The sequence below is a fragment of the Carcharodon carcharias genome, chromosome 22 (genome assembly GCF_017639515.1).
Source record: "Carcharodon carcharias isolate sCarCar2 chromosome 22, sCarCar2.pri, whole genome shotgun sequence".
Taxonomy (NCBI): domain Eukaryota; kingdom Metazoa; phylum Chordata; class Chondrichthyes; order Lamniformes; family Lamnidae; genus Carcharodon; species Carcharodon carcharias.
In genome coordinates, this window is record NC_054488.1 from 59,803,796 (window position 1) to 59,819,134 (window position 15,339).

At 41.1% G+C, this 15,339-nt stretch overlaps 1 protein-coding gene across 2 annotated transcripts in view; it reads left to right on the forward strand.

Moving 5' to 3' along the window:
• The window catches only part of crlf3 (cytokine receptor-like factor 3), a 41,656-nt gene that overhangs the window by 13,533 nt on the left and 12,784 nt on the right, over positions 1-15,339 (forward strand). The window contains exon 2 of one of the 2 annotated variants that reach the window (XM_041217152.1): positions 6,534-6,668. In XM_041217152.1, the coding sequence (XP_041073086.1) occupies positions 6,546-6,668 (123 nt within the window). In that variant the 5' untranslated portion in view covers positions 6,534-6,545. The remainder of the gene's footprint in view (positions 1-6,533; positions 6,669-15,339) is intronic. The other variant, XM_041217153.1, reaches the window with a different exon arrangement.

Below are 15,339 nucleotides of genomic sequence, written 5' to 3' on the forward strand. Positions count from 1 at the left end.
CTTGCTGCATTGTTCCAGTGAAGCTCAACGCAAACTGGAGGAACAGCACCTCATCTTCCGACTAGGCACTTTACAGCCTTCCATTCTGAATATTGAGTTCAACAATTTTAGATCTTGAACTCTCTCCTCCATCCCCACCCCCTTCCCATTTCTTCCCCCTCCTTTTTGTTTTTTCCAATAATTTATATAGATTTTTTCCCCACCTATTTCCATTATTTTTAAATGTATTTCCACCCATTGTTTATTTCTACCTTTCAGTATTCCCCCCCCCCCACTAGAGCTAGTTGTACCTTATCTGTCCTCTCTTCTATTCTTAATTAGCACATTCCTTTAGATAATATCACCATCTTCAACACCTCTTTGTTCTTTTGTCTGTGACAGCTTTTGATTATCTCCACCTATCACTGGCTGCTTGTCCCAACAAACTCCACACCCCACCCGCCCCCCCCCCAAACCAGTTTATATTTTACCCCTTTCCTTTTTTTACTTAGTTCTGTTGAACAGTCATGAGGACTTGAAACGTCAACTGTGCTCTTCTCCGCCGATGCTGCCAGACCTGCTGAGTTTTTCCAGGTATTTCTGTTTCTGTTTTTGTTTTGGATTTCCAGCATCCGCAGTTTTTTTTTTACCCTGAATTCCATGTTCAAGTCAGCAGCCTGTTCCACAAGTCCACAATTCTTGGAAAAGATTCATTTCCAGACATCTGATCCTCCCCAATGCAGTTTGGTTGAAACAATCTGTCTACTCAAACATATCAAAAGCCATCATTGTCTTGTAAACTTCAATCAAATCATTCCTAAGTCTTTGCTTCTCTAAAGCATTGAGATCCTGCTCTTTGAATCTGTCTGGATAACTTAGACACTTGTAAAATTTTGAATTAATCTAGTAATCCTTATCCACATCCTTTTAAAAGCCTCAATATTATCCAGCAAGTGGAGAGACCAAACCTGGACTTCGTATTCTAATTGTGAGGCCTAAACAAGGTCTTGTACAGGGATAAAACAGCATGCTGTGTTTTAGTGTTTGTCTTGCAAATGCAAGCTCCTAGCTATTGTTTCCCTATTTGAAGAAGAGCGGAAACTGTTTGGAATATCTGGGGATGAGATTAGATGCTATATAAATGTAAAAGCCATTTCTTGAGGCTGTGATCCTACCCAATAAGTGTTTTACTGAGCCTGGTTTCAAACCATGGCCTGTAGATCTTGAGTGCCATTTGGCCCATGATTCCTAGACCACATGGTTCTGTTTACATTTGTATTCCATACTGCTTCGTTCTCCCGGCTGTACTTAATGTTTGTTGTCTCATCAGAGCTAATTCCAAAAGCAGAATGCTGTGATCTGTTAATATGTGAAGTGATATGATAGTGTAAGTGTCCCAACTTCCTGTCCCACCCCTGTGTGTGCTGTGGCATGATAGGCTGGTTTCTGATTCTTGAAATTTGAGCTGAGTTCAAGTTAACAGATTACCAGATTTGATCTAGCTATTGAGAGAGCTGCTATTCAAACTGAGCTATGAAACCTAGAAAATCACAGGACGTTGTAACAATTAGCCTTGTTAAGGCTATCCTGATTGAATATTTACACTTAGGTAGTGGCTTTCATCTTGAAATGATTCTTAAGTGGTTCTCACAACCTCTTGAAAACCATGACAGTTATTTATAAATCTGAGTTAAAAAACCATTTTTTGTCCCCTCGCTTCTGTTTGCCGTTTGGAATTTTGTTCTCTTATTCCTTTCTGCGAAATTTAAAAAAAAAATAACTCTTGGGCTCAGCATTTCATATTTTTCGAGTGACCCAGTTTTCCAAAGTTCGATGCTCATGTTCCACGTCATCCTTTGGCTCAAATCTGTTAGCATCAGGGACTAGTTGGATTGAGTTGTACTCCTTTCTGTGTCTCTCCATTCCAGTTAATTGTCATTTTACTCTTCACTTTTAAAAAACACATTTTTCTGTTTTCATTCAACAGTCTTAACATTTGCAATTCAAACATGAGTCTTTTTTAAAATTTCTTGGCTCATCCCATATTTGAGTATGTAATGCTGCTCTTAAAAACTGGGCAATGGGGCACTACTGGCATCTGGATTTCATTCCAATTGATACTAATAGGACTAGTTGCTTGTTTTGTGCTTTTTTTTTTTGTTGTGTCCCCTTCTTCCCTGCCTCCACCAGCCACACCAATATCCTGAAATATCTTTGGCCTGGGCTTAAAGGACATTGTTAACTCATTGTGTACGAGGGGAACTTTACTGTGCATTTTATTTGCATTGTGTTTGATGCTGACACTTGGCTTAAGAAGTCTTATTGTCTCGATGGGTTTACTATTGTGTAGCAAAATGATCCACTTTCCATTGCTAATGACTCATTTGTGCTTTTTGTGCACAGAAATGTTACCCCAAATTATAGATTTATGAAAAATGTTTTCTTTAAAAGATAGCTTGTTTGGAAAATGTATTATGTTTAATCTATGGAATAGTTGCATATTTTACCAATATAATTGAAACACTACACTGATTTAAAAAAAAGAGAGTCAGAATTTCAAAAGTTAAATATTTTGGCAATTTCCAAAGTTAGAGAAGAGGTTATGAAAGGTCATAGAGGTCTACAGCACAGAAAAAGGCCCTTTGACCCATCGAGTCTGCACCTGTCAAACAAGTAATTAACTATTCTAATCCCATTTTCCAGCACTTGGCCCATAGCCTTGTATGCTATAGCATCGCAAGTGCACATCCAAATACTACTTACATGTTATGAGAGTTTCTGCCTCTACCACCCTTTCAGGCAGCAAGTTCCAGGCTCCCACCACCCTCTGGGTGAAAAAGATTCTTCCTCATGTTCCCTCTAAACCTCCTGCTCCTTACCTTAAATCTATGCCCTCCGCCAAGGGGGAAAAGTTCCTTCCTGTCTACCCGATCAATGCCCCTCATAATTTTGTACACCTCAATCATGTCCCCCATCAATCTCCTCTGCTCCAGGGAAAATAACCCCAGTCTAACCAATCTCTCCTCATAATAAAACTCTCCAGGCCAGGCAACATCCTGGTAAATCCCCTCTGCACTCTCTCGAGTGCAATCACATCCTTCCTATAATGCAGATTCCAGAACTGCACGCAATAGTCTAGTTGTGGCCTAACCAGCATTGTATATAGTTCCAGCATAACCTCCCTGCTCTTATATTCTATTCCTTGGCTAATAAGGGCAAATATCCCATATGCCTCTTAACCACCTTATCTACCTGTCGTGCTGTCTTAAGGGACCGGTGGACATGCATACCAAGGTCCCGCTAATCCTCTGTACTTCCCAGAGTCCAACCGTTCATTGTGTATTCCCATGCCTTGTTTGTCCTGCCCAAGTCCATTACCTCACACTTATCTGGATTAAATTCTATTTGCCACAGATCAGCCCTTCATAGCCAAAGGCACTATATAAATCTTTATTATTAATGCAGCTCCAGAGCATTCCCAGAACTTTGAGAAACGATATACAAATATAAGGTATTGTGGAAGACTGGGTTCATTGCTCTCCACTGTTGTAACTGAAAACTCAGAGTCTCTGTCCAGACCTTGAAACATTGGCTGCTGTGCCTTTATTTTGGCTCTGGGTTTTGAAAGAACAATTGGTAGGATTGATTCTCTCTTTAGAATCCTTTCTTTAGGCAAATAATGTCTAACTACATATGGCAATAAGTTCTCACGACACCTTATAATATTTGTATGGTTTCCCCAAGTCCTTGGAATGCTCTGGAGCTGCATTAATAATAGAGAAAGACTTAACTCATTTCATGACTTTTCAACGTCCCAAGCGCTTCACAGCCAGTAAATTACTTTTGAAGTGTAATCACTGTTTTAGGAAATATGGCAACCAATTTTCTCACAGCAAGCTCCTACAAACTGCAATGTGATAGCCACCTTACCTGTTTTTGTAATGTGGGTTGAGGTATAAATAGTGACCAAGACACCAGGTACAATTCCCCTGTTCTTAAATTGTTTCAGGTAGCCACATGCGTGCGTGTGCTCTCCCGTGAAAACCTGAAGTAAATTTCAAGCCTTTTTTTTTTAGGACAAATATCATTCCATGTTGATCTGCTCCCAAACATGGAAAGTCACTTGGGTGGGGTTGACTTTCACTAAAATTCTTGCGTGTATGTGAAACAATCCTTAAATCATTACAATATCAGGAAAATCATTTTGGGAAAGAGAGCAAATACTAAGTTGTATTTGACCTTAGGGATGGGATGGGCAATAACCTGTATTTTGAGGCAGCATTTCTAATTATACCTATAGTGTATTACACCATAATCAAAATCTCCAAATGTCACTTTCTAGGTAGTTTTTATTGTGAAAAACAACCAAGAGGGAAACGGTAAACTGGGATTTGTGGTAACTGCTGTGGATTAGAGAGAATGTGGCTTGCATTTTCCATTGCAGTGTCATGATAATTTAAATACAGTGAAAGATTATTGCCATGTATTGTGTGTAGGGAGAGTGGGTTTGAAAGTCAAGTCAGAGCATTTACTATGGGAACTAAAATTAAATAGAATAAGGAAGCTCTAAGGTTGTGTATTCAATCTTTGCTGCTGATTTCAGCTGTGGGACATTTGGTATCTCAGCCATTGTGCCTGGAATAGAGGGGTGGAATCAGCTGTAATACAATCATTTGATGGCTATCCTGAGATTCCTGCTAGAAAATCCTTAAGTTAAACATTGGTTAAGACATGACCTGGCTTGGCTGCGATATTCTCCCCATTGACCTTCACCGTTTAGGTGCATGAGAGACTTGTGGCCACTTGGCTGAGGTACTGAAAACTTTCAGCACTTGGCTATTCATCACCCCTGTTCTGCTCTTTTTCTTATTTGTGCTGTCTGCTTTAATGCCCTTCCCAAGTTATTGCACAATACTCTCCTTTGGGTGAAGAGATCCTCCCTAGCTTTTTTCTTCCAAGTAATTTGTGCGCAATTATCTGTTGTTGTTGAGTGATATAGTATTCTTCTTAAAGCAGTATTATCTTTCCCATGATGATCAAAACTGGTCTATTGCACATGAACTGCCTAAATGTCTTATTACTGTGTATCTCTCTGCTATTGCAACATACCTAGTCTGCCATTTAACTGCAGCTGGGCACTGAGCTGATCATTTCATAGATTTATTCACTATAATCTATAGATATCTCCACTGCTCCGCATAATTTTATCATTTTCCCAGTAAAACCTTGTTACTCTCTGGTCCTTTGCTCTTGTACTAATTATTTTATAGTATTCAATTGCACCTACCACCTATTAGCTCAGTGATCGAAATCCATTTGAGCCCTACTCTTGGAAACTTGGCAATTATATGTACTGTAGCTTTATCCAAGTTATTATATGATATCAACCCTGGAATACTCTGCTTATAATCTCGTTATTGCTTTAAAAGTTGTTAACTGTTTCCCGTTTGCAATGTGACATAGCACTTGGCAAAACAAGAAGAGGGTACTCCGCATAGTGCATACCTCCGCCACACTGTATTAACTCCATGTTGTGACAATTACACTGCTTTTCCTTGGGGCTTTTTCCTGCCTGGTTGATGCTCTAGCTACAAAGCTGAAAGAAATCTTTTTAAGAGCTTCAATCTCACTGAGGAGGCTTCAGGCCAATCCATATCCAACAACCTGCTTTGAAAACTCTGCTCAGGTTTTGGCCGCTGTGACAAATTCTACCACAGCAGTTGAGATAATCCACAACATTTTTTTGAAAAGAAACCCACAACATTCTAGAACAGTCAACACCATTCAAAAAAAAATTCTGCAACATTCTTCCAAGAAAAGTCAATTCACCCTAATATTAACGGGTCCTTTTTAAAAAAAAAAATTCCAGGATCCGGATCTGCATCTTTGCCAGAAACTAATCCGTTCTTCTTTGGGCCATATCCTGTATACCAAGTTTCGTTGGAATTGATCCATTTGTTTTTGAGATTTTTTTTTACTGACAATGGGTGAAACGTTACCTCCACCCACCTTCAGTGGTGAATGTAGTTAGTGTAAGATTGCAATAAATTACTATTTTGTTAGTACTAACCTGGCATGGGGCAATCTGGTTTATAAAGGCAGAATGAGTAAGCAAATAGTTGAAAAATAAATAGAAAATGCTGGAAACAGCCAACAGGTCAGGCAACATCTGTGGAGAGAGAAAAAGTGAAAGTCGCCATAGTCCCAAAGGACCATAGGCTGCTCTCTCATTAGAGAGAGAGAGAGAGAGAGACACGAGTGGTGGTGAGTTTAACTTGAGGGTCACCATACCTTGGGTGAGGTTGAGAAGGTGGGGCCTTCATAGATGCGATCAACCAGTGCAGGAATTGAACCTGCACTGTTGGCGTCACTCTGCATCACAAACCAGCCGTCCAGCCAAATGAGTTAACCAACCCCCCCAACAGAGTTAACGTTTTAGGTCAAAGATCGGGCCAAAGTAAATAAAGCAAATAATTGGCTTTGAAGTCAAATCTTGCCAAGATTTTGTGGAGCTAACTGATGGACACAGTTTCTCACTATTATTTTGTGCTTAGGAAAAAATCACAATGATGGAGATTGAAGCTCAGACTGAGCTGCTTCAAGAAGCCAAGGAGAGTATCGAGGCAGCAAAGAACTATAAGGATGAGCTGGAACAGCGGCTACAAGGACTGAATCAGGCAAGAAAACAGGTCAGTTACTTTCACTGTTTCAGGAGGTGGTCTTTCACTAAGGAAGAACTTGCATTTATCTAGCATCTTTTGCACCCTAATGACATTCCAAAGCACTTCAAAGCCATTGATTTTATAATCTGAAGTGCAGTCTCTGTTTTTTAGCCAAATTTGCATACAAGATTCATCAAATGACTGAGGTGAATGACCAGTTAGTCTTTTGTTTAAATTAGAACATGGATGTCACTGGCAAGGCCAGCATTTGTTGCCTATTCCTAGTTGCCCCTTGAAGGTAATGGTGAGCCACCTCCTTGAACTATTGCAGTCCGTGTGGTGGAGCTACTCATGTAGTGCCGTTTGAATATGAGTTCCATGGTTTTGACCCAGCAGCGATGAAGGAACAGTCATGTGTCCAAGTCAGGATGATATGTGACTTGGAGGGAACTTGGAGTAGATGTTGTTCCTGGGTATTTGCTACCCTTGTCCTTCCATGTGGTGTAGGTTGGGTGGTTTTGGAGGGGTGGTTTATTTTTGTGGGATTTGTTGAGGAATGAATACTGGCCACAGCTCCAAAAAAACATCTATTCAAAAGAGTGCCATGGGATCATTTACGTCCATCTGCACCGGCAGCTCAGTTTACTGCCCATCCACAGGACAGCACCTTTGATAATTTAGCAATCCCTCAATATTTCACTGAAGTGTTGGCCTAGGTGATGTGCTTGAACCACAGCCATTTAATCCGAATGTGGGTGCCACGTTTGAGCCAAACTAACACTTTAGCGTTTCCTAATAATCATGTGATGTATTAGTGTATTTAGAATTTGATGGGCAGAAGTACAATCTGTATTTTAATTATATTCCTAGGGATTATCCCAGAATCTGTTGCTCACTATGATGAGATCTTATATATTGGCACACAGCCTGAAACTCCAAGTACTAACTGTTGGTTTCAGGGGAAATGGGAAGAAAACCAGTGAGGAATATTAAAAACAAAAATAAAAACATCTGGAAAAACTCAGCAGGTCTGACAGCATCTGCAGAGAGGAACAGTTAACATTTCGAGTCCGTATGACTCTTCAACAGAACTAAGGAAAAATAGAAAAGAGGTGAAATATAAGCTGGTTTAAGGGGGAGTGGAACAGGTAGCGCTGGATAGAGGGCCAGTGATTGGTGGAGATAACCAAAAGATGTCACAGACAAAAGGACAAAGAGGTTTTGAAAATAGTGATATTATGTAAGGAATATCCTATTAGGTGACATTAAGGGTGGAAAGCAGGATGAGAAAGGTACAGATAGCCCTCGTGGGGGTGGGGTGGGGGGAAGGGATCGAAATAGGCTAAAAGGTAGAGATAAAACAATGCATGGAAATACATTTAAAAATAATGGTAATAGGTGGGAAAAAAATCTATATAAATTATTGGAAAAAAGGTGGGGGGGACCAGAAAGGGGGTGGGGATGGAGGAGAGATTTAATGATCTAAAATTGTTGAACTCAATATTCAGTCCGGAAGGTTATAAAGTGCCTAGTCGGAAGATGAGGTGCTGTTCAGTGAGGGATATTGTTCATTCCAAATTGTGATCAGTTTGGAGTAGATTTTGGCCAAATCAGTTCAATTCAGCAAGCTGTGGAACTAGGGCATGAGTTGGCTAAACTGAAATTGCATACCTTGGATATGGGTAAAGGTAGAAAGAGTTAGAATTTTAATCATTGTCTGAGAGAATGAACAATTAACTATTCACATGGAGGCATCATCAGAGCCGAAGCCACCTCTTCCTGCAGGCTAATCCTTTTAGTACAGTACTAGGGAGTGCTGCATTGTCGGAGGTATCGTATTTCGGGTAAGACGTTAAACTGAGCCCTTTTCTGTCCTCTCAGGTGAAGATGAAAGATCCCTTGGCATTATTTGAAAAAGAGAAGTGGGGGTGGGGGCTTTCCCTGATGTTCTGGGCAATATTCATCCCTCAACCCAGACCACTTAAAAACAGATAATCTGGTCATTTTCACATTGCCATTTGAGGGAGCTTGCTGTGTACAAATTGGCGGCCATGTTTCCTACATTGCCACAGTGACCGCACTTCTAAAGTAGTTAATTGCCTGAAAGTTGCCTTGAGATATCCTGAGGTTGTGAGAAGTGCTACATAAATGCAAGTCTCTTTGATGAAAAGTATTTATGTACATTTTCTCTTTTTTCTGTTTCAGATGTTTGTTTTTTCTAAACTTGGGTATTTGTTATATGCTGGGTGCAGGGGTAACTGTGGGATTGGAATTTTGTCATCAAACTCCAAATCTAGTTACAGGGGGTAGCTCTGATAGAGGCCTTGGAACATCTCACCTCCCCATCTCTCCGTGTGTGAATGAATAGTGTGTGGAAACCTAAAAGGCTGTTGACAAAAACGTGTTTCCACTCTCATGCACTGTGGTGAGAAATTCTCACAAGGGAGTGAAATTAGGAAATTGAAGCTTGTATGTTTTGAGTTCAAAGTTGCTCAAACAGCTGCAGTTGGAGGACATTTGATTCACTGACAACCTGATCCTGAATAAACACATCTTGTGGATTGATTTAACTCATCATTCAATCTTGGAGGGAGGGTGGGGGCAGGGTGAAATGTGGAGACAACTGGTTGTAAGGTTGGTGGAAAAGACTTCTGGACTGCAACCAGGCATAAGTGAGATCCAGTTAACACTGCTATAATCTTTCACTCTAGGGTCTGTGCAAAATGCCTGTCTGTCATTTCCGAAATCCAGATTGAGGTGGAGGCAATGCTTTATCCTTTCTATTCAGCAGATATCCAGAACAAAGAGACCAGTCGCTTGCCATGGTAGAACTTATTTACACTGTGACATGGATATGATTTCATGGCCATTAGCACCAAAATGGCCATTCGTAATCTGAGTTTCGATGTTGCCTGTCACCAGGCTGCTTGACCCACAGGTCGAGTTCAATCTTTTCTGTGCTTAAGCTCCACACACTTCTTTCTGAAATCACTGAATAATACTCAGAAGCAGCAACCCTGGCTGACTGTCCCCACTCCAAATCCAGATCATTAAGATGATTGTAGCAATCTCCCTGACTGAGGTCAGCTTACTCGGTGCAGACCAGGGATCAAACTTGGACATGCCAGGTCTAAATGGCTTGTTCAGCTGTTCATGCCCTTTAACTGAGTCTGAATGGTCATTTAACTCTGGAAGGAAGAAGGCAAGAGTGAGAGGGGGTTTCTAATCTTTTGGAATGGTTCTGTATCCTTGTTCCATGACTGGTGAGTAAGTTGCATATGATTAAAAATGCCTTTGAGTCAAGCAGAATCATAAGAGGATTGAACATGTGCACATTAGAATCTCAAAGCTTGGCAGCCACTTGCTCTTCACTTCCCTTTCTGTGACCCTGCTTCAGCTGTCTGTGTGCACTTCCTGGTCTGCCTTGTTTCACTGACTCTGCACTACTGCTGTTGAGCATCACTGGGCAATGTTTTGCTGTACAGAATCCTGCTCCGCTCATTTCAGCTACCTCTGTGGTCTTCTCTGTCACTCCATGATGTTTCCCCCCTCCCTGATTTCTGCTGCAATCCAAGAGTACAGATCAGACTGTGTGCAGGCTGGTCCCTTTAAAATAAATGCCCCCCACATGTGCATGGACATGCAGTTAAAAATATCACCTGCCCACCCCATGAAAGATTAGAGGGAATGTTGTTGGTAAGTGATGCAGTGTGCAGAGCAGTTTTGTTTTTGCTCAGCCTAGTATCAGAACAGGGAAGAGGAGGAAATTGAAGCATTTTACTCCTATTGCTTGCATTTATTTAGTGCCTTTCACATCCAAGGTGCTTCATACAAATGTTAGAATTGTTATGACCCAGCCGTTGGTAAAGCTGAGTTACTTAAAAATCCCAGAGGGAAACTTTAAACAACTGTCATAACCTATATTTTTAAGTGGTATGTTTGAGATGCAGCTCTAAATTCAGGAATCAGACCACCAGTTCTTGAGAGGTTTTTATATCAAACTACATGAGATATTTATTAATATACATGAGTTAAACATATCCACATGGCTACAAATTACTACTATCATAACTTTTAACAAATTCCCAAATTAATCTCCATTAAGGCAACAGCAACCCATAGACTTAACCAGACACATTTTCACCATACAAATTGAAAATGAGGTTCCTTTCACTTTGGTTCCTTTGCAGACAGTTGTAGGCTTACAGCTGATGTTACGTACCTCTGCCCTGCACACACACAACTGCTATCGGTTATACCCAGCACATTTTATTGAATATAAATTCTCGTATCACCAGCCCCTTTAAACTTCACCTCTTCTAACAATAAAACCCCTTTCATAGTACCAATTTTAGTGGTAATATAAACATTGCTTGGTCTCTGCTAACTAGGTGCCAGATTTCACCCCCTTCTTGAATGTTCTATTCAACAAAATGCAAATGCACTCTTACATCTCAAAACTAGTATACATCAAAGCACCCAGACTAGCTGGCTTTAATCCAATTGAGACACATCCACTGACTAAGTCTCTATTTTTAAAAAAATTCCAATAATATTATATACATTAATAGCTTCATGACAGAATACAACATTTGACACACTGAGCCACATTGGTCAAAAGCTTGGTCAAAGAGGTGGGTTTTAAAGAGAGTTTTTAAAAGACAATGGAGGAATTCTAGAGCTCTGAAGGCTGCCAGTGGAATAGAAATTGAAGATGTGCATGAGGCCAAAATCGGAGGAGGGTTATTGGGCTGAAGGAGGTTACAGGCTTAGGAACAGGCTGCATATTAACTTAGTTACAGGATGAGCAGAAGAGCATGGTTTCTGAGTTTTGAGGTGCTGGGGAATGGAATGCTTTCTGTTACAGGTACTAGGTGTCAGTATCTGATGCCAAGGGTAGGTGCAGCAGTTGTCTAGATGCAAAGCTCACTCCATGTTGCCTCAACTATGTGCCCAACTTGAGAGGAACGCTTCCTACTGCACCAGTGTTTTATTTTTACAATTTCTTACACTAAGTCATCCTGAGTGAGACTGATGTGTTAAGGGCTGTTTTGTGCTCTACTCCTCGCTTTCAGCAGATTCTGTGCTGTGTCTGAACTGGGCGTCAGACATGAAAATGCCATTGTAAAGAAGATGGAAACTTGCAGGTTACGTGTACAATCACTGATGTTCAGATGTCATCATGGTCTGCCAGTGTAAACTGGCACAGCAGAATAAACAGTCAGCTCTTTTGATTTAAGAGCTCCTGTAATGTTTGATTTGCACGTTATGTGCTTCTTACTATGGAAATGCTATCTTATGAAAATGAAAAGAAGTGTATTGCACTTATTATTTCGGGAGCATGGTTGCAAAGTTAGTTTGACCTGTTTATTTATAGGAGCTCACTGTAAATATCTTTGCGTGGCTGAAAGCACAAGTAGCATGTCACAGTCTTTGTTTAACTGTCTCACTGCTGCTTTATACTAAAGTGGAGCAAGTAAAATTGAGCTGGGCCAGTGGGCAAGGTGGTTTGCTGAGCTTCACTCCAGATTTGGTGGGGAAGGTCCAGTTCCGTTTCCTCTCTTCATCACATCCTCTCTCAGAAAGGGGGGACACCAGCAAGGCTGCATTTATTGTCCATTCCTCACTGCCTTGATGTTAAGGATCAATCATGTAATATGGGACTAGAGTTATATAGAAGCCAGACCAGATAGTGGAGGCAGATTCCCTCCCCTGAAAGACATTAACAAGCCAGTTGACGTTTCAATCTGATGCCTGCCCCGGAATCACGCGCTTGAATGAATTAAGTTCCCTACGCGGGAATTGAATCATGGAACAGTGGGTTCCCAGACCAGTACTCTTAAGCGAAAAGCAAAATATTGTGGATGCTGGAAATTTGAAACAAAAACAGAAAATTCTGGAAAAACTCAGCAGGTGTGACAGCATCTGTGGAGAGAGAGAAAAACGAAGTTAACATTTCGAGTCCAAGTGACCCTCCTTCATAGCACTCTAAGCACCTGGCTAACGAATCCATGCTTGGGGTGGATTATCCCCATTGGCAAAATAAAATGGGGAGGACTGTGTTTTTGCATTAATTGAAGCCTAGAAAGGACTACTGCAGCCTAAATGTGTTACTTCTAATGAAGAGTTTCCTCTAAAAATATTAATCTCTCTCTCTCTCTCGCTCTCATGCAGAATGCAATTTGCACAATGCAAATATTTTCTGTTTTTATTTTATTCAACCTTTTTTTTTGAAGTTTTTAATATAGAATTAAATTGATAATGAGGAGAGGGTAACTGCTTAAACAAACAGTGTTTAAACCCCAGCCGAGCGATATGCACCCAATGTTTTTTCCTTTTAGACTGGCAGCACAGGGTGAAATTAGAATCCCCACACGAGTTATGTGTGAAGTAAAACCAACGATAGTGGAATTTGCCTAAAAAGGAAACAAATGCTCCGTTAAACTAAACGACTTCCTGTTTTTTCCGTAACACACTAAAGGAGAAATTGGCAGCCAAGATAAGGAGGCAAAAGAGTTTGTGGCTCATTGCATCACATCCTTTCATCAACGTGTTGAAATTTGTAAAGCGCACGCATCGTTCAAAGCACTTGTTGAGTGGGTGCAGCAAGCAGGTGACTATTCGCTGAAGTAACAGCATTTATTTCTTGCCAGGAATACTGGGGGAGTTGAAGAGCTGTTCTAAATCCGATTGTTCATACTTCAAACCTTAGCCTATCCCCACCCTCGACCTATGGAATCCCTGACTCATGCTGAGGTGCACTGGCATGATTTCTGGCAATCGGTGTGCCTTCAGCTGATGATCTTTCTCCCTTTAGACACTACTTAAAATCTGCCTCTTTGACAAAGCTTTTGGGTCATCCATCCTAATATTTTTATGTGGCTCGTATCAAATTTTGTTTGATGGTGCTCCTGTGAAGTACTTTGGGATATTTTATTATGTTAAAGGCACTATATAAATCCAATGTGTAGTTTCCTGGCCAATATTATCCCTCAATCAACATTAAGGCAAAACAAATTATTGGGTCTCTATTAATTGCTGTTTGCAGAGTCTGCTGTGCAAATTGGCTGCTGCATTTCCTATATTACAACAGTGACTGCACCTCACTGTGATAAATAAATAAATAAATAAATAAAGTGATTTGAAACGTTCTAAGGTTGTGAAAAGCAATATGTAAAAGCAAGATTTCTTTCTTTATAGAGCTATGGGGCTTGACGTTACTCTTTGTTTAACCAAAAAAGTGCTGTGAAGTATCAGATCTTTTACCTAACTACATGCCTTATGTTTGAGACTGTATACTGGTGTTAGTCCAGTGAAGATGGAATGCAATGGATGTCATTAAGAGTTGAAATCTTGAAATATTCCTGCCCCATAAGGTGTGTAATGATAGGTGACCAGTTTTCAATAATTCCTAGTTATTGAACACTTTGTGGCATCTTCATTTGGAGTATTTCCACTCTGATCAGCTGATGCATCAGCCCCTTTTTTCCTGCCCTCCCCTCTCTCAACATTTAGGTGCCATGTAAAAGCACAGTTTGATAAGCAGCAGGTGAACATTCTTCAGGTGTGGGTCTGGTTGGTGAGGTCATTTACCTGTTGAGGGACAACATCACATAGCATGGTCTTGCCTTCACCCTTTTTTAAATTCATGGGATGTAGTCATCGCTGGCTGGGCCAGCATTTATTGCCCATCCCTAATTGTCCTTGAGAAAGTGGTGCTGAGCTGCCTCCTTGAACCGCTGCAGTCCATGTGGTGTAGGTACACCCACAGTGCTGTTAGGGAGGGAGTTCCAGGATTTTCATCCAGTGACACTGAAGGAACAGCGATATATTTCCAAGTCAGGATGGTGAGTGGCTTGGAGGTGAACATTCAGATGGTGGTGTTCCCATGTATAAAAACAAAAAACTGCGGATGCTGGAAATCCAAAACAAAAACAGAATTACCTGGAAAAACTCAGCAGGTCTGGCAGCATCGGCGGAGAAGAAAAGAGTTGACGTTTCGAGTCCTCATGACCCTTCGACAGAACTAGGTGAATAAGGAAGGGGTGAAATATAAGCTGGTTTAAGGTTTGGGGGGGGGCGGCGGTTGGGTGGGTGGAGAGAAGTGGAGGGGGGTGGTGTGGTTGTAGGGACAAACAAGCAGTGATAGAAGCAGATCATCAAAAGATGTCACAGACAACAGAACAAAAGAACACATAGGTGTCGAAGTTGGTGATATTATCTAAACGAATGTGCTAATTAAGAATGGATGGTGGGGCACTCAAGGTATAGCTCTAGTGGGGGTGGGGGGACCATAAAAGATTTAAAAATATTTAAAAATAATGGAAATAGGTGGGAAAAAGAAAAATCTATATAATGTGAAGGGGCAGGTGTTACATCTTTTGCGTGGGCATGGGGTGGTGCCATAGGTGGAGGACACCCTCCTCCATCACCCCCTACTCCTCAACCCCCACCTATGGCATCACCCCATGCCCACGCAAAAGATGTAACACCTGCCCCTTCACTTCCTCTCTCCTCACTGTCCAAGGGCCCAAACACTCCTTTCAAGTGAAGCAACATTTCACTTGCATTTCCCCACAACTTAGTCTACTGCATTCGTTGCTCCCAATGCGGTCTCCTCTACATAAACGTAAACTGGGCGACCGCTTTGCAGAACACTTGCGGTCTGTCCGCAAGAATGACCCAAACCTCCCTGTCG